Below are 18320 nucleotides of genomic sequence, written 5' to 3'. Positions count from 1 at the left end.
CCGTGTAATTGTAGATGTAAAGTAGAGAGGTAACTGTTCATTGCCTTTATGTTTATATAAATATGATATGGTGTTACTGCAAAAATGGTACTATAACTTAAGCTGAAGCTAACTAACTATAAGATATATCTGAAATAAATAAGTGTACTGAAACAAATACCAATAACTGTATTGCATTGTCTTCTTATGCGCAATTACTTCATACTGTCTAGTTCTCCTTTCCGTCCTGCATTGAAAGGCACTGCGCGCTCCTCTTCTCAGAGGCGGAGTTAACCTCCCGCTTCCTCCTGGTGCCGCAGAGATTTCATGAAGTGAAGGAGTTTTTCCTTCTATAAAACAGCTGTGGGCAGCAGATACTGTGAGTGTCACAGACATAGATCACTGTTTAGTCTAGAAAAAGGTAAATGTGCATTTTATTATAAAGTCGTGTATATTTACAGACTGTTGCAAAAACTAAGAAGCTTATAAACATCAGGTTTAAAACTAAAAGAGTTTTACAAAAAAGTAACACAATTAAAGATGTTTGGAGTTTTATTTGAGTTATTAATTTACATATTTTGTCAAAGCGATGCCGATTTGAAACCGTTGTTACATACAGTTACGGCATTTCCTGTTTCTGCCGGAGAGAGGGGAGGCCGTCCCAAAGCTTGCCGTATTTATACCCTTCCCTTAATGGAGGGAACTTCATTCAGCTGCGAGTGTGGCTACAGACGGAGTTCACTCCGTCACAGAGGGGCAGGGTCGAGGGGGTGGTTTGGGATTGGGCCTGAGTGTGAGTGATTAAAGAGAGTGTGTGTCCAGGTGTGTGTGATCACTAAGCTGTGTGTAGTCAGTGAGACAGGATGCTGTCTGTCTGCCTGCTGTCTGTCTGTCTGCTCTCTACTCTCTCAGGTCAGAAACTGTGTGTGTGTGTGTGTGTGTGTGTGTGTGTGTGTGTGTGTGTGTGTGTGTGTGTGTGTGTGTGTGTGTGTGTGTGTGTGTGTGTGTGTGTGTGTGTGTGTGTGTGTGTGTGTGTGTGTGTGTGTGTGTGTGTGTGTGTGTGTGTGTGTGTGTGTGTGTGTGTGTGTGTGTGTGTGTGTGTGTGTGTGTGTGTGTGTGTGTGTGTGTGTGTGTGTGTGTGTGTGTGTGTGTGTGTGTGTGTGTGTGTGTGTGTGTGTGTGTGTGTGTGTGTGTGTGTGTGTGTGTGTGTGTGTGTGTGTGTGTGTGTGTGTGTGTGTGTGTGTGTGTGTGTGTGGCAGGTACCGTCAGTATGTCTGATTCATGCAGGTCAATTATAAATCACATGATATTGTGTGTGTTCAGGTGTGACTCTGAATGAAACGGATCATCAGAACTTCTCCGGATACTTTGGATTTGGAAGTAAAACACAGTTATTTATTTACTACAATTTCCTTTTAGCTGAGAAATTATGTTAAATGTGTTTGCATACAGTGGTATGTTCTGATTTTATCCTTACACATTTTAATACATATTGCAACACACAAATCTATTTAAATCAAATATGTTTTAATACAAACATATTTGACATTTAAAATACTAAATTACTTTAAAACATTGTATTTAATGGTCTGTAAATCAGCCAATGAGTGTATGTGTAGTACCCGGACTCACCAGCTGAGGGCGCTCTCGGTTTATAACGCCATGTGTTGGATTCAGACATCCCATAATAATATCATTATAGAGTGGCGAAGTCACGCCCATCTACTTCCGCCCCATGGGACCTTATTCCTGAAAAATGATGTATTGAAGTCAATGGAGAGAGAACGTATCTTTCGACCCCGTTTGAATTGTGCCACGAATTACACATATGATGTTTGTCAATCTTAAAAAATCATTTCCATGTCAAAAAAGTCACAGTTTGTCTTAAAACTGTTGAAATATAAGACTATAAATTAATACGCAACTAGAAAGACTACAAATCCCAGAGTCGCGTAGGTGAATTTAGCTAGCTGACATTAACGTTACACATTACACTCGTGTTACTCACCGAAACCTTGTAAAGCCGGTCCCGCATGCTGGAACTGACTAACTCCCCTTTTGTGTATGTACATTTCTCAACATGCCCAGACTTGTAGTGATTTTCACCTCTTTTTTAATACTTTTCGCTTCATTCTGAAAGAAAGAGGTGAAATGTGCCAACGTGACGGCCATCTTGGTGTTGATGACGTGTGCGGGACCAGAGTTCATTGAGCGCTTCACACAAAAAAATGTGTTACTTCAGTTTTACGGCACATTTTATTTTTTTGACTTGCAAAATTGTCTTTTAAATTGACAAACATCATATGTGCAATTCGTTGGACAATTCAAACGGGATCAAAAGATAATCTTTCTCTCTCCATTGACTTCAAAACATGATTTTTCCGAAATAAGGTCCCATGGAGCTCCCCCGGAAGGTTTGGGTTCAGTAGTTTAAATAATATATACCCACTCTCCGGTTGAACTGGACTCTTATTCATTTATCAAATATTAAGAATATGTATTTGTTAGTTTTGTTTATTTATATATTTTTTTACAAACAATAATTGGGGGGTTCCTTTTTGAATGATGTGATCTATGTGTCAGACGTGTCGGGGCTGCGCTCGTTCCCCCCCGAGCAGCAGCAGGAGTCCCGGATCATCGGGGGGGAAGAGGCCTGGAGGAACTCCTGGCCCTGGCAGGTCTCCCTCAGGTTCGCCTCCACGCCGGCCTGCGGGGGGGCTGTCATCGCCCCCCTGTGGGTGGTCTCTGCCGCACACTGCTTCAGAAGGTAATGTTTCATATAATATGTGTATGTGTGTATATTTAAGCAATAGTTCACGACAGGCCGTGGTATATGCTCATTATATCACAGCTAAGGGGCGTGGTTCGGCCCGACGCGAAGCGGAGGGTCGACAACCCCCTTAGCTTATATATATACATACATACACACACACACACTGTAACCCCCCCTCCTGTCTCACTGCTTCAGCAGGTAACGATAACCCCCTCACCTGTCTGACTTCTTTAAGGGGGGGTCACACAGGTATACTGTTTATTTATATATAAATATATATAAAATGTCCCCCCTCACCTTTGCAGGTACAAAAAGGCCTCATTCTGGACCGTCCTGGCAGGGAAACACGACCTGGACAACGATCGGGAGCCGGGACAGCAGGTGACACCCCCCCCCCACCTAAAAGAGACTCAAATATACTAAAAGATAATGTGTTATTAACAGCTGGTGGGTGTCTACAGGATCTTGGTCCATCTTATCTTTATTGATTAACAGCTGGTGGGGGTGTCCATGATCATGGTCCATCTCATCTTATCTTTATTGATTAACAGCTGGTGGGGGTCTCCAGGATCCTGGTCCATCAGGACTACGACCCACGGACTAAAGAGCGAGACGTGGCTCTTCTTCAGCTGAAGAGTCCGCTCGTCTTCAACACCTTCGTCAGACCCATTGACATCTGGATGTTCCCGCTGACCCCCCTCAAGAAGTGCACCATCACGGGCTGGGGGTCCACCAGAGAGAGTGAGGGTCCTACACACTACCCTACGAACTACCCCTACACATTACCCTACGAACTACCCCTACGCACTACACCTACGCACTACCCCTACGCACCACCCCTACGCACTACCCCTACACACCACCCCTACGCACCACCCCTACGCACTACCCCTACACACTACCCTACGAACTACCCCTACACACTACCCCTACACACTACCCTACGAACTACCCCTACGCACTACCCACTACCCCTACACACTACCCTACGAACCACCCCTACGCACTACCCCTACACACTACCCTACGAACTACCCCTACGCACTACACCTACGCACTACCCCTACACACTACCCTACGAACTACCCCTACGCACTACCCCTACACACTACCCTACGAACTACCCCTACGCACTACCCCTACACACTACCCTACGAACTACCCCTACGCTCTACACACTACCCTTAACCCCTACCCCTCCGCACCACCCCACACATTGTCCGCCACATGAAGTGCTGTTCCAAACCAACAAGTGTTGAGGGGGAGTGGGTTATTGTCGTACAGATGTAAACAACTTCCTGTTACCTCACTTTGTTTTGAACTCAGGATCATACCTGTGTTTCATTGTGGGCATTGTATTATAAAGTTGTGTATTTTTGCAGAGACTTTTGCAAAAACTAAGCGGCTCATAAACATCAGATTTTAAAACAAAGTGGTTTACAAAAAAGAAACACCTTTTTTAAAGATGTAGTTTTCTTTAATCAAAGAGATGCTGATTTGAAACCGTTGTTTTGAAAAGTTCCAGCATTTCCTGTTTCTGCCGGAGAGAGGGAGGTTTGGTTCTGTTTTCCATCTGAAGGAGGAGCCTCGCTCAGCTGAGGGACTACAGATGGCGTTCACTCGCCTCTGAAGTCCTGAACCTGGTCCCCCATGAATATGTGGTGTCCTAATGCTCCATGTCTGTCTCCAGATGGTCCTCGGGTGAGCCGGCTCCAGGAGGTGAACGTCACCATCCTGTCCCCAGAGTCCTGCAACCAGTTCTACCTCGGGAGGATGCGTCCCTCCATGTTCTGCGCCGGGAGGCCCGTAGGGGGGGTGGACGCCTGCCAGGTACTGAACCTCCAGAACCTGGATCCTCACCTCTAATGGTCCTCTCTGGTCCCAGGGGGACTCTGGTGGTCATATTTGTGTCTCTAATGATCCTCTCTGGTCCCAGGGGGACTCTGGTGGTCCTCTTTGTGTCTCTAATGGTCCTCTTTGTGTCTCTAATGGTCCTCTCCGGTCCCAGGGGGACTCTGGTGGTCCTCTTTGTGTCTCTAATGGTCCTCTTTGTCTCAGGGGGACTCTGATGGTCCTCTTTGTGTCTCTAATGGTCCTCTTTGTCTCAGGGGGACTCTGATGGTCCTCTTTGTGTCTCTAATGGTCCTCTTTGTCTCAGGGGGACTCTGGTGGTCCTCTTTGTGTCTCTAATGGTCCTCTTTGTCTCAGGGGGACTCTGGTGGTCCTCTTTGTGTCTCTAATGGTCCTCTTTGTCTCAGGGGGACTCTGGTGGTCCTCTTTGTCTCAGGGGGACTCTGGTGGTCCTCTTTGTGTCTCTAATGGTCCTCTCTGGTCCCAGGGGGACTCTGGTGGTCCTCTTTGTGTCTCTAATGGTCCTCTTTGTCTCAGGGGGACTCTGGTGGTCCTCTGTCCTGCTTCACTGGTAGCCGGTACCAGTTGGCGGGTCTGGTGAGTTGGGGGGTCGGCTGTGGACGGACCAGGAAGCCGGGGGTCTACACCAAAATGCAGAACCACACCCAGTGGATGATGGACCTCATGAGTAGGTGTCTTTTCTAAACTCTCTTGATTGTTTTGTTTCACTTTCTGATCTGAATCTCAGAACTCACATTTTGATCATAGTCTCTCATAAATACCATCCGGATGCAATGAGGTGAGTTTTTCTGGCACTATCGTCCCTGATAAGATGAGAGAGGACTTTATTTATCCTGAGGGAAATAGTTTCCAGAGTCACAGAAACACAAGACACCCAGCAGCAAATGATAAACTGTACACGAACAGAGCAGTTAAATATCTCCAGGAAACCCAGACACTCAAATCATTCATGCAACACTGATTGACCTAATGAGGACATGTTGACCAGGGTCCTATGATGTCCCCCCAGGTGATGAGCACCTGCTGTCTGCAGACCAGGTCTCTGAGGAGGACATCTGTGGGCTGGGCTCCGGCTGTGGGGGGGCTCCAGGCCCCGCCTCTCTCTCAGTGGCCCAGGACGGGGGGGTCTCAGTGGGGAACGTATCGGAGGTCTGTCCCTCCTCCTGGCCCTGGCAGGTCAGCCTGCAGAGTGAGGGACACCATTACTGCAGCGGGACCCTGGTCCACAGGGACTGGGTCCTGGTCCCCCAGCACTGCAACGTCAGGTAATAATATATACTGTGTACAAACTACATAAACCCTTATGTCTCTGGCCTTTTATTAGCATCCTCTGACTCATAAGGCTGACTCACTTCAAGGTGTTAGGACTCATGATGCTGACTTCAAGGTGTTAGGACTCATGATGCTGACTTCAAGGTGTTAGGACTCATGATGCTGACTCACTTCAAGGTGTTAGGACTCATACTGCTGACTCACTTCAAGGTGTTAGGACTCATGATGCTGACTTCAAGGTGTTAGGACTCAGGATGCTGACTCACTTCAAGGTGTTAGGACTCATACTGCTGACTCACTTCAAGGTGTTAGGACTCATGATGCTGACTCACTTCAAGGTGTTAGGACTCATTCCCCGTGTGTTGTGTCCCTGCAGAGCTCAGGAGGACGTGGTGGTTCTGGGGGTCCACAGCCTCCGGTTCTCCTCCTCTCAGACTGTCCCGGTGCAGGAGGTTCTGAGCCTCCCTCGGGACGGCAGCTTCCCCCCCCGCTCCGACCTGTCCCTGCTGCGCCTCAGACGCTCCGCACGACTCAGTACGAACCCAGAAACACTTCATTTAGTCCTCACCATAACTCAACCCAGAAACACTTCATTTAGTCCTCACCAGAACTCAACCCAGAAACACTTCATTTAGTCCTCACCAGAACTCAACCCAGAAACACTTCATTTAGTCCTCACCAGAACTCAACCCAGAAACACTTCATTTAGTCCTCACCAGAACTCAACCCAGAAACACTTCATTTAGTCCTCACCAGAACTCAACCTAGAAACACTTCATTTAGTCCTCACCAGAACTCAACCTAGAAACACTTCATTTAGTCCTCACCAGAACTCAACCCAGAAACACTTCGTTTAGTCCTCACCAGAACTCAACCCAGAAACACTTCATTTAGTCCTCATCAGAACCAGGAGAGTTCACCACATCACTCCAGTTCTCAAAGATCTGCACTGGCTTCCTGTCACACACAGCCACTTCAAAATCATACTTTCAACATACAAAGCGCTGGATGGATTGGGCCCAGACGTCAGAGAGCTCTCTTTGCTTCAGGGTTGGGGTTACTCCTCATCTCCAGAGTCAGAACTAAATTCACTGAGGCAGCTTTGACCTTATTTAAGACTAGAGCTACCGAGGGGGTCTATGATTTAGCGGTTCTAGTGTTAAGGCTCTCCATATCAGACTGAACCCCCCCCCCCCCCCCCCCTAATCTGGTCCCCAGGCTCTGAGGTGTCTCCGGTCTGTCTCCCGGATGAGGACGAGGACCTGGACAGCAGCTGGTTCTGTGTCACCACGGGCTGGGGGGCCACCAAGGCTTCAGGTACCTTCAAGTCCCAAACAGGAAGTGTGAATATTATGTAATGTATGGAAACATTATGCAACGTATTGTAAGATAACGTGTTACAGTTTAGGAAATGTTAAATTCTCCAGCCTGCTGTGATGTTAGAATAGCTCCGCGTTTCTCAAAGTGTGGGGCGCGCCCCACTGCTGGAGCGCAGAGATGTGATAGGTCGGTCGACAATGGATGCGATGAACGGGAGATTATTATTTTAAAAATACATTTTTTTGGACCTCAGGCCTGGTTCCTCGCGGGCGGTAGAGGACTGTTACAGCCGCTGACCCGCATCGGTGGTGGACTTTCACAGTACCAGCGCAGCGGTGCTGTGAAAGTCCACGGCCCACCTATGCCAGAGCCAGCGGCCCACCGGGAAAAGTCCTGAATGTCGAGAGAGAGAAGTTGTACAAAAATAAATAAAGTAAGAAATCCTTCCAGTGTGTACAGGACAGTAAACCAAACAGTTTGAAAGGGGAGTGATTAATAAAATATGCATGAATAAAAAGAAAGAATGCTAACGAGGTAAGATAAGAATAAACCCGTTTAAATGATTTGTTACTGGTTGTGATCAAATTCTAAAGATGTTTGGATTATTGAAAAGTATACAGCTCTCTTTCATCTGAGTGTTGAGAGCTGTTTCCATAAATTCATGTTGCTCTCAAAGTGCACCAGATTGATGCATGCCCCCGGACACCCTAGAGGAGGTGAGGGCCCCCTTAGAGGAGGTGAGGGCCCCCTTAGAGGAGGTGAGGACCCCCTTAGAGGAGGTGAGGGCCCCCTAGATGATGTGAGGACCCCCTTAGAGGAGGTGAGGACCCCCTTAGAGGAGGTGAGGTCCACCCCCAAATAAAGCAGGTTAAAATAATTATAAATTGAATACATTTTATTTTAGTAAACACTGCAAACGGGTCCCACAGACCCAAACGGCACACAAAGGTTAAAGGTCAGCATATCATAATGTTAAAATGTTCTAAACATATTCACTGCAAAAAACAAAAGAAAGAGGAGTAAAAATAGCCCCAACTTGTTTTACTTTGTGAAAGTAGCCCTCACCCTAAAGAAGGTTGGAGACCCCTGGTTTAGAACGATACATTTGACCATTGTAAGCTTGCCTTGAATAACTCCCGTATTACACATTTTTAGTTTCTCTGATTTTATATTACGCAATCTCTTCACACATGACCTCAAAGTCCCAACAGGAAGTGGTTTAACGATGTGTTTCCTGTGCAGCGGCGGTGGATCCGGAACGACAGCACCAGGCCAGCCTGACTCTGGTGAACCTGACCTCCTGCCAGCAGCAGTGGGGGGGGGACCTCGTCACGGACTCTCATATCTGTGCCCATCCTGCCGGCTCCGCCTCCTGCATGGTAACCACCCCCCCAACACTAACCCATTCCCTCCTGTCCTCTGATCAGGACTAACTGAGTCTCTGTCCCTCCTGTCCTCTGATCAGGACTAACGGAGTCTCTGTCCCTCCTGTCCTCTGATCAGGACTAACTGAGTCTCTGTCCCTCCTGTCCTCTGATCAGGACTAACTGAGTCTCTGTCCCTCCTGTCCTCTGATCAGGACTAACGGAGTCTCTGTCCCTCCTGTCCTCTGTCCCTCTAACAGATTTTTGTTCGCAGGGCGACCGCGGGGCACCGCTGTTCTGCCGGAAGCGAGGCGCCTACTTCTTGTTTGGCGTGTTGACGTGGGGCAGCCGGCGCTGCGACGCAGAGCGACCCGCCATCTTCTCCAGGATCACAGACTACCATCCCTGGATCTCTGAGGTCACCCTGGACCTCTGAGGTCACCCTGGACCTCTGAGGTCACCCAGGATCTCTGAGGTCACCCTGGATCTCTGAGGTCACCCTGGATCTCTGAGGTCACCCTGGACCTCTGAGGTCACCCAGGATTTCTGAGTGATGACGGAAATAAAAATATTTTCACTGTAACGCAGACTCAGAGTTTATTCACGTGACCTGGGGGGAATGTGTTATAATGTAAGATAACTTATCAAAACAGTTTAATTGTTTGATAAGGGTGCCCCCCTTGTTATATAAAATGTATTTTTGATAAGGGGGCAACCTTATCAAACATGACATTTTATCATCGTAATAAGATAACTTAACGTATGGCAACAGGGTAAGATAAGGTTATGTAACGTATGGTAAGATAAGGGATGTTAACCATACGTTATATGATACATAATATTAACTTAATGTTTTACAGTGTAGGAAATGCTTATTTCTCCAGCCTGCCATCTCAACTGAACGTAGTTTTCACGTATTACACATTCACGTTTTATGTTATGTAATCTCTTCAGACATCAGGTGACTTAGTGTTACAGAGAAATTAGGAAAAGCAACACAAACAAACATTTTCAACATATTTTAATCAGCATTTGACGTCAGGTCTGATTCTCCAAGTCACTCCAGCAAGGCAGGAAACACAGATAAGAAACCTCTTCAAACTTTAGGGATCATTTCTAGGTTTGGTTACATCAGGTAGTTCTTTATAACCCCGCTGAATCTGATGGGCACCTGAACGCATCATAGCTCTTCAGTGAATCCTCCACCAGATTAAATATTAAAACATGAGTCCGTGATGAAGAGGGTCCGGGTTCTGACCCTACCCCTGCAGCAGGTCGTAGGAAACCCCGTTCTCCACTTCCTGTTGGTCCTCCTGCAGACAGACAGCTTTATTTATTAATGAGCTTCACTTGGAATCACTCAAGAGACAACCGTCTCTACAGGGGGGGGGGGGGTCTCTGTATGAAACTCACATTGCTGCTCTCTGCTGGTTCTGGAGCCGCTTCATAACCGCTCACCGCCGGTCCTTCCTCTTCCTCCTCCCCTTCGTCCTGATGGAGACAGTCAGCACGTCACATATACCATACAATACGATAATACTTTTATGTTAAAGTCTGAAATGCTCCTTGCATCACAGCAGCTCCATGTGGAACATCCCATGTGTAACATCAACCAACAAAAAAAGGGAGAATTCGTGTTGGTGAACACGAATCAATAGATTACATGTCGTGACTATAACATGAAATGCCGTGAGACTGAGTTGCATCAACAGACAAACATCAAGACACATGAGAAACAAACAAACATGGAACATCTCAGCAGAGGTCTGTACTACGAAGCAGGATTTTCGCTTAGCCGGCTATCTTCAGGGAAAACTCGGGGTTTCCGGTCCTACGACAATGGTTCTCTTTCTAGCAGGCTAGATCTCCATGGTAACTTATGCTGAGCGGCTAACCGTTTCCAACCCAGTTTAGATCCCACTTCCGCATTACGCAAGTGTTGACGCGGCGTTACGTCACAGCATCAACCTGGCGTTACATCCCTATGGTTACATCACTGCCTCACGCGGCACACCCGCAAAATCTGAATCTGACAAGCGAAATACCGTCCTTTTAAACGCTGCATAATATACAATATAATAGTGCTTCTTTGTCAATATGACTGACGACCACACTTATGCAGTGCTGAGGTAATGTTAATTCATAATTTAATATTAATTCCTGATGGATATAAGAGAGATACATTAGCAAACATCTATATATATATCTAGGTATCATTAAATAATGCTGTCAGATAAATGAAGTACACAGTAATAGTACAGCGGACGGCGGGTGTAGTATAGAGTGAGTGTAGCGTGCAATACTGTGTTTCACCACACATTAAGAGGGGCGCTGTTTCAGTCTTTGTAAAATACTCACTGACATAGCGGAGAGATGTTTTTTAATACAAATACAAAATATAAAGAAATACCCCGCCTCCTGGAGAAAACGCCACTGGGGGCTGAGCAGAATCTCCCCTGTGCTTCTCTAGAAGTTGTCTTTATGGGTGAAGATAATTAATTTAAAATTACCATACTGCTTATAATTTATATATGGTGTGTATTAATGGGTTTAACTAGAAGGTGATAGATGATGGCATTTAATTTAATCTGGCATAATATGATTAGTCAACATCAGGATGAATTTGTCTTTTTCTTATAATTACAGGAAGCGGGAATGAGCAGCAGGATTTGGGTTGTAAGTATATGAATGTGAAATGTGTTTGTATATAGGGGTTGGGACACCTTTTCCCTTAATTTCATTGCCCAACCATTTCTGTTTCGGGCCTGAAATTGTTCTTGTCAATTTTTTACATTTAAGTTATTCATATTCTTTGAACAATGTATTTTATTTTGTTAATAAAGTCCCTATCTTTCAAATTGAAACTGCTCTGCTTGCTAACTTTTATACTGGCTGCCTGCATAAAGTCAAGTGCTCGGCGCAGTTGTCGGCGAAATGTCGCTCCTCTGTTTTCATTTAAACAGCTCCTTATATCCGTTAGCGCATCTAGCTAGCACCAGATGCTAACAACAACTACAATACACGTAAGGTCTCTCTCTCGCGCCACACGTACACACACCCTCCCGGTGCTCCCGATGGCCAGTCGGTGCCTGCCGGTGAGCGTGGAAGTGTGGTCTGCCGCAAGCGGACGGCAGGAGCGGGGCTGTCAGCATCAACTTGTAGATGGTATTTTAAACTCGATGCGCTCTGAAACTACGGGGCGGCCGAGGACATATTATAGTAGTACTATTTAAAATAATATAGTCTTAATACGGAAACACCAAAAAAAAACACTATAGTCAGGGCTGCCAGCACTCACGCATTGAGCGTGAGAGTCACGCAATTAACCCATATCTTACGCACTCACGCCACACTTGACTTTCCTCACGCTAAGTTTTCGTCCAAAATAAATGTATATAAATATAAAAATAAAGTGAAGGAACAGCAAACTGAGCGGTCTACGAAATGAGACTGTCTTCTGGCTTAGTTCAGTAAAGTTGGAACGATATTGGGGCACCCCCTAAGCGCCCCCAAGAAATATGTTTTGTTTTTTTCCCGAAAATTATTATTATTTTTATTAAATTAAAACACGAAAATTATTGATTACATCAATGCAAATGTGAAACAAACGATATGATTAGGCCAATGGCCAGCACCCATTAGATTTTTGACCTACCCATAGGCTAAATTACTTTGTGACACTTGAGTGACTTCCTGTTAGCTGGAGCCCCAAATGATTTGCTAACAGCAAAGTGACAAATGGATCGTTTTTTAGTCCTTAAATGTCCATGTGTGGACACTCAATCAAAACAAACTGAAAGCGAGAGGTATTCTGCACATAATAGGCCTCGTGAGTACAAGTAGCTTACTTCTGGCTCTCTGTGTTTCATTCAAGCACTGCACTGTCTCTGTGTGTGTGTGTGTGTGTGTGTGTGTGTGTGTGTGTGTGTGTGTGTGTGTGTGTGTGTGTGTGTGTGTGTGTGTGTGTGTGTGTGTGTGTGTGTGTGTGTGTGTGTGTGTGTGTGTGTGTGTGTCACGAGCCATTTTGTGTGCGTGCGCGAGCGAGAGAGAGCTCGCGCACCGGTGGGTATCTTGTAAAATATCTATAAAGAAATAGAAAATCTGTTTACAGTTCTGTTTCATATGCATGTTGAGAGATGTATCCATAGATCTCTTCATTTTGCTCTCAAAGTGCACCATTGATGCCTTTAACTTCAATATTTACAAAACAATCTTCCCGGACCCCACTAGAGGAGGTGAGGACCCTCCTAGAGGAGGTGAGGTCCACTCCCCACTTGTAAAAATAGGACTTTACCCCTGCTTACACCTATATGCCGTGAGCTTATTACCAAGCCTTCGTTGTAACAGTCGCGGGTACACTGTGTGTGAGGGTGGGGATTGTTGAAGTAGAAAATTCAACTGTCGCGCTGGTGCATTAATGGGAAACCCTTCATGTTTGAGCACCCTCTATGAAACGTCAAGCTACCCCACAGCACCCCCTAGAGAAAATCTCTGGCGCCGCCACTGCCCACATTGTCCCACAGAAACATACTCCTTGTCCTACATTTGGTTTGTTGGGACCCCGTCACCCTAGACTTCGGTACTTTAGAGAATCCTACTGCACTTTCACTATCCTACGTGTTTATGATGCGCCAGCGGACGTCCTGAATGTGCGTCTGCTGCTGTGGGGAAACTATGGAAACTACAGTGTTCTATACAGAGGACTACAACATGGATGTTTAATAAGAACGAGGGACTACTGTAAACTCATCTAGAGACTCTGCACCGTGCTCTGATGCTGTTGCTTTATGAACGTGGACAACAGAGAAACATATTCTTCATGACCAAAGTTGGAATTGAAATAAAAAAGGAAAGTGAAACTTCTGCTCGTCACCCTCTCCCTCCGGTCCACATTAATACAAATGATCCCAATACGTATGATTGTATGAAAATATCTTAAAATCAATACAGATGTATTTATTATAAACGTTAGTCCTTAACATCTATCACTGTGTATATCATTCAAACCTCTTTTAAAAGTTGAACAAACCCCACACAGCTCAGTGAAATGTGGACTTTATTTGATCATTTCAGTAAAAACTAATGTTCATATTTCTCTTTTTGATTATAATACTGATGAACGTTCAAAACAAAGCACTTTGGCAACTTACCACATACGTTTTAAAATGCTTAATAAGCACCGTAACTTTCATGATATAACTTCTCCGTTTTGCCTAATGTTCATCTTCATTTTGCACAAGCTGGGAATTATTTGTGGTAATGTGGTGTCTCAATGAAATGTTTACAAAGCTTTAGTGTGATGGGCAGCTTGGTCTTCACGTGCTAGAAAGAGTTTTAAAAACAGACCATCATCTTCTGGAGATTGTAAAGAACATTTGTTTTGGTCTGCCAACGTTTGATTTCATATCATTTACTCCTCGTCAACAATGTATAGAAGGTTTAGTGCGACATCTCCAGGTGAGCAGGTCGTCTGTTTCTGCTCATGTTCAGGTGTGGTTGTGTTTAGTGTTGCCAAGTTCAGTTGACCAATCATACATTAGGCCAACAGTGAAAACACCCTCTGATGCATATGTGGTAACTGTGGCTGGGGTCCCCTTTAAATAGCTGACAACACCAACTCCTGTTGAGGGGATGGAGGAACCTGTGGACCCTCAATCTGAATCCAAAGTTCTTTTGCAGATGTTGGGGCTTCCCTTCACGAGGACAATAACAGAGGCATTCATGAGCAAATAGAAAGCAGCTTTATTTCACTAATATACATGTTAACATGTCAATGTTCAGCAGCTGTCAACGGGTAACAGGGTGAACTTACTTTACACTATGACATGGTGGGTTTCCCCTCCTCAGATGGGCAGGTCTGGTCCACTAGGTCTCAATGCCTGCTAACTGTGAGGACACAAAGAGAACAAAAGCATGCGCTACTCAAAGCACAACTTCTACAAAAGGATTACAGTGAGAGTTAGTTTGCTCACCCTTTCAAAGTGTCACACGGTGCAGTCCCTACACTGAAAGCAGACGAGGTTCCCCAGAGGGGGAGGAGCCTGGAACACAAACACTTAGTCAATTTGCCCACAATCTGCACACAAGAAAACTATTGACAGAAAATAAAACTAAAAAAGCACTAGAGGACAGTAGACTTTTAAAAAACAAACGCAACATAAGAGTTGCTCAAACACCAATTCAATATAACATTAAAGAAGGTTAAAAACCAGGCTGACTTTGACGGAGTAATAGATCCTACTGGCTCCATCCAGGAGGGGAAACGCTCATACTCAGCTCTATGGATTAAACACAGAAACAGATGTTATAAAGAATAATAAGAGCTAGAAGAAAGTCAGCAAACGTCCATAGCCAGTTCCCCGGGTTGCTTGTTATGAGCAGTTCTCTCAAAACACGTACAAGTTGCTTAAAAACTATTACAACTTTGAGTAAAACACCATATTAAAAACACATTGCTTGTAACAGACCTGGGGCCTCATTTATAAACGGTGCGTACACTTTCTACACACTGTTTGCGATTTATAAAAAAACTAACTTGACGGGGAAATGTGCGGTCCTCCACGCACACTGACCCATCCGTACGCGGTACGCACAACAACGGGAGAGACGAGAAACTGCGACACCGTTGGCAGAAGGAAGAATGGAGAGAAATATGTGGAAATAAATAGAATGTTACCTCTCATTTATCATACATGAAGAATCACTTTGAAAAACTTGATTAAAGCCAATCTTAAAATGATGAAACAAACGCCTGTTTGAGACTCCTCAGTGCACACACACACATTGGAGAAATACATAAATACGGAAATGTTATTGAATGATCACCCCTCGATGATGTTCTCTTGTTAAAAAATGTATTCTCATAAATGATGCGGTCACAGGAGGACAGAGGGCGGGGTGGGGTTGAGACCTGAGACGCACAGGCTTCAGTGGAGACGCTGCGCACAGCTGATCGACAGCTGGAACACAAACCACCAAATACAAATTAATAATTCAGATCCAGTCGTCATGACTCTACTCCGGAGGGATTCGCCGATACTTTCTTACAGTTTCTCATCTCAGCGATCTTCTTCATGCAGTCAGTCAAAATGAGCATTAGTACGGGGGCGTTTCTTTGACTATTTATAGGCAAAGATGGGCGTTACGCGAAGCCCGCAAAAGCTGCGTCGCATTTCGAGTTGATTGTGATTTATAAAAAGGGAAACCTGCGCCGGTACGCTGTGTTTTATCAATCGGGAAATGTCTGTGCGTATTTATTTGCCTTGTCCTACGTAAGCCACCTTCCCGCGTGAATCCTACGGAAAGCTTTAATTATAAATGAGGCCCCTGGTCTCGTGCTTTGAATTTATGAAGAGTTTCCCGCTCCATGATGGGAAAACGTATCTTGCCCTCGCTCTAATGAAATCCAAACTGACCTGAGACCCCTCCATAGGTTCATTGAAAATACCATAAAACCACCTTAAACCCGCGAGTCCTACCTTGAGGGAGATAACGTGCGCGTGCAGCCAAGAGAAAGGTTTTCTGAAAGTGCCGGAAAAACTTTTATACAACTTCAATTTGACCGGGCACCGGTCATGTGATCACGTCACGTGACAATGACGTCACATTCCCACACATATATAATAAGCAGCCTGTCACTTGAAGCTTCACAATCTCCATCCTCTCCAACGGTTCAGAGCAACTTTAACAGACAGAGACGGTGACATCATCATGCTGGTTTTCCTCTTCCTGTTGGGCCTGGCTCTGGGTGCTGTGTCTTCTTCAGATGACCCTCCAATGGAGCTACAGCAAGACACCTGTCCCTCCTTCTGGTTCTCCTTCAACGGCCGCTGCTACAAGTACTTCAACACAGAGAGGACCTGGGCTGATGCAGAGCTCTACTGTGTGTCCCAGGGAGGCAACCTGCTGTCTATCCACAGCACAGAGGAAGAGGATTTTGTCAAATTCCTGATCAAAAGCTCTGACCCTGCTGAGGGAGCAACATGGATCGGACTCCATGACATCGCCAAAGAAGGAAGATGGATGTGGTCTGATGGGTGTGCAGCCAAGTATGTCTTTTGGTATAGAGGAGAACCAAACAACAAACGAGGTGAAGACTGTGTACACAACAACTGGAGGGGGAAGTGGAACGATGTGCGTTGTTCAAACACTCTTCCCTCAGTTTGTGCATCTCGCACAACTTGTCCTTAAACTGAGATGTTGCGTGTTCACCTGTTTTGTTCACTTGAAACAATAAAGACACAGATGTAAACTTATATACGTGTGTGAACAGAAGTCCTTTTGTCTAACCTTTATTCTCATGCATGTTACATATCCACACTGGTCGCTCCAGGGGTTAATCAGAGGAATTATTTCTACACCTTTCTTAAATATCAATACATTTAATAAAATTGATTTATTACATTTTGATCCACAGATTTGAGCCGTTGATTATTCCTGGTATTCTACTTATTTGTTTGAACCACACAGTTGTATATCATTCAATGATCACATGATGTGGTCAGGTATTCACGGCACCTGGTGTGTGGATGACCAACGGGCTGAACCTGCTCTTTCCTGTTGACCCTATAGTCCTGCTTTGGTTTGTGTTTGTTTTGTTCAATTCCCTCAGATTTGATTTAGGAATGCTTCAAAGTGATGAGCCTAGTCTTAGCGACATGATTTATTGGGGAAAGTACCATCACTAATCTTCTGGTTATGGGAACAACAGGTGTTTAATGGACAGGGACACTACTTATCATGTTTCTCTTTCACATGGATGTAAACCTAAAATGTGTTTTGCTCCAAATACCAAACGGATCACCCATTCTAGCCATGCCTCATATCCCTCTGTTTCACTTCCTGTTTCTAAAGTGCTGATTTGGTATAAAGCTTTAAAAATAATAGAGGGGGCTGAGCTCATGCGGGACCCGGCAGCTACTGTCTAAACTAAATGCTGCCGTGATGAAACGCCATATCATGGATTATCAAGGATTCTCTCTGAAACAGTATGGAGCTCAAAGGCTTTCTTACAGATGTACATGTGTATATTTGGGATTGTGAGAAACTGCTTTCCCCTGCATCACAAACACAGAAGATTGACAGATGACTTTGAGAAACCACATGAGTTTCTTTAACCATTAAGGGCTTCTCCGTAATATTTATAACATTTCACAAATTGGGATTCATAAATTGTCATCTTATAAATAAAAAACATATATATATAATATGCACCTGCATTGACACCCGTTCACAACCTTTAACCTGTTGAGATGTAATGCCGTTTCCTGACCAGCAGGGGGCAGAAATAAACCGTAATGGATGCATGTTGGATTTGATGTGTTATGGATTTTTAACAGCTATTTAAATCATGAAAACTGTGGCTTCATACATTACATCAATAAGAGTATTAATACTTTTACTTATAAATATATATATACTTTCAGCTGGTGTAAAACACAAAGTAAGAGATGTTTTTTTTTTGGAAATGAAACTTTATTGAACAATCTGACAAACACTGACAGAAGAATAAAAAAGTGAAATCTAACAACGCCGAGAACTCTTTATAAAAAACACAAACAGAAAAGTCTCTGCAGGAATCACTGACGGATCATTTAGAATTAATGATCATTTAAACCTCAGTAAACCTGCCAGAGAGAGGTATGTGTGTGTGTGTGTGTGTGTGTGTGTGTGTGTGTGTGTGTGTGTGTGTGTGTGTGTGTGTGTGTGTGTGTGTGTGTGTGTGTGTGTGTGTGTGTGTG

General features: G+C 44.7%; 1 protein-coding gene and 1 long non-coding RNA gene across 3 annotated transcripts; one reads left to right on the top strand and one right to left on the bottom strand.

Moving 5' to 3' along the window:
* The first annotated feature begins 762 nt into the window (after positions 1–762).
* Positions 763–9163, top strand: LOC307023363 (transmembrane protease serine 9-like). Of its 2 annotated transcripts, none has more exons than XM_079656591.1 (13): positions 763–891; positions 1303–1359; positions 2563–2746; positions 3058–3133; positions 3304–3493; positions 4443–4582; positions 5141–5291; positions 5634–5889; positions 6273–6430; positions 7115–7213; positions 8459–8595; positions 8855–8998; positions 9056–9163. In XM_079656591.1, exons 1-13 carry the CDS (start codon positions 843–845, stop codon positions 9071–9073), a joined length of 1659 nt encoding a protein of 552 aa, XP_079512717.1. In that variant the 5' UTR covers positions 763–842; the 3' UTR covers positions 9074–9163. The 2 variants fall into 2 exon arrangements, with proteins under 2 accessions (XP_079512717.1, XP_079512716.1); XM_079656590.1 differs by having other exon boundaries at positions 8855–9017.
* A 4045-nt stretch (positions 9164–13208) lies between these two features.
* LOC307023211 lies at positions 13209–16849 on the bottom strand. The gene is made up of 5 exons (XR_013803635.1): positions 15996–16849; positions 14799–14858; positions 14553–14621; positions 14393–14466; positions 13209–14273 (listed from the first exon to the last, which is right to left on the bottom strand). It is a non-coding gene; the product is annotated as an uncharacterized lncRNA (long non-coding RNA).
* Positions 16850–18320: the final 1471 nt, after the last annotated feature.

The sequence above is a fragment of the Notothenia rossii genome (assembly GCF_949606895.1).
Source record: "Notothenia rossii genome assembly, chromosome: 10".
Classification (NCBI taxonomy): domain Eukaryota; kingdom Metazoa; phylum Chordata; class Actinopteri; order Perciformes; family Nototheniidae; genus Notothenia; species Notothenia rossii.
This window is presented reverse-complemented; position numbering and strand designations above follow the sequence as displayed.

Excerpts from the sequence above, each read along its gene's own strand:
- LOC307023363 (XM_079656591.1), top strand. The coding sequence starts at position 843 with ATGCTGTCTGTCTGCCTGCTGTCTGTCTGTCTGCTCTCTACTCTCTCA. Across the intron at positions 1,360-2,562 it reads CGGATACTTTGGATTTGGAA|ACGTGTCGGGGCTGCGCTCG; the intron begins GTAAAACACAGT and ends TCTATGTGTCAG. Across the intron at positions 8,596-8,854 it reads CCGGCTCCGCCTCCTGCATG|GGCGACCGCGGGGCACCGCT; the intron begins GTAACCACCCCC and ends TTTTGTTCGCAG.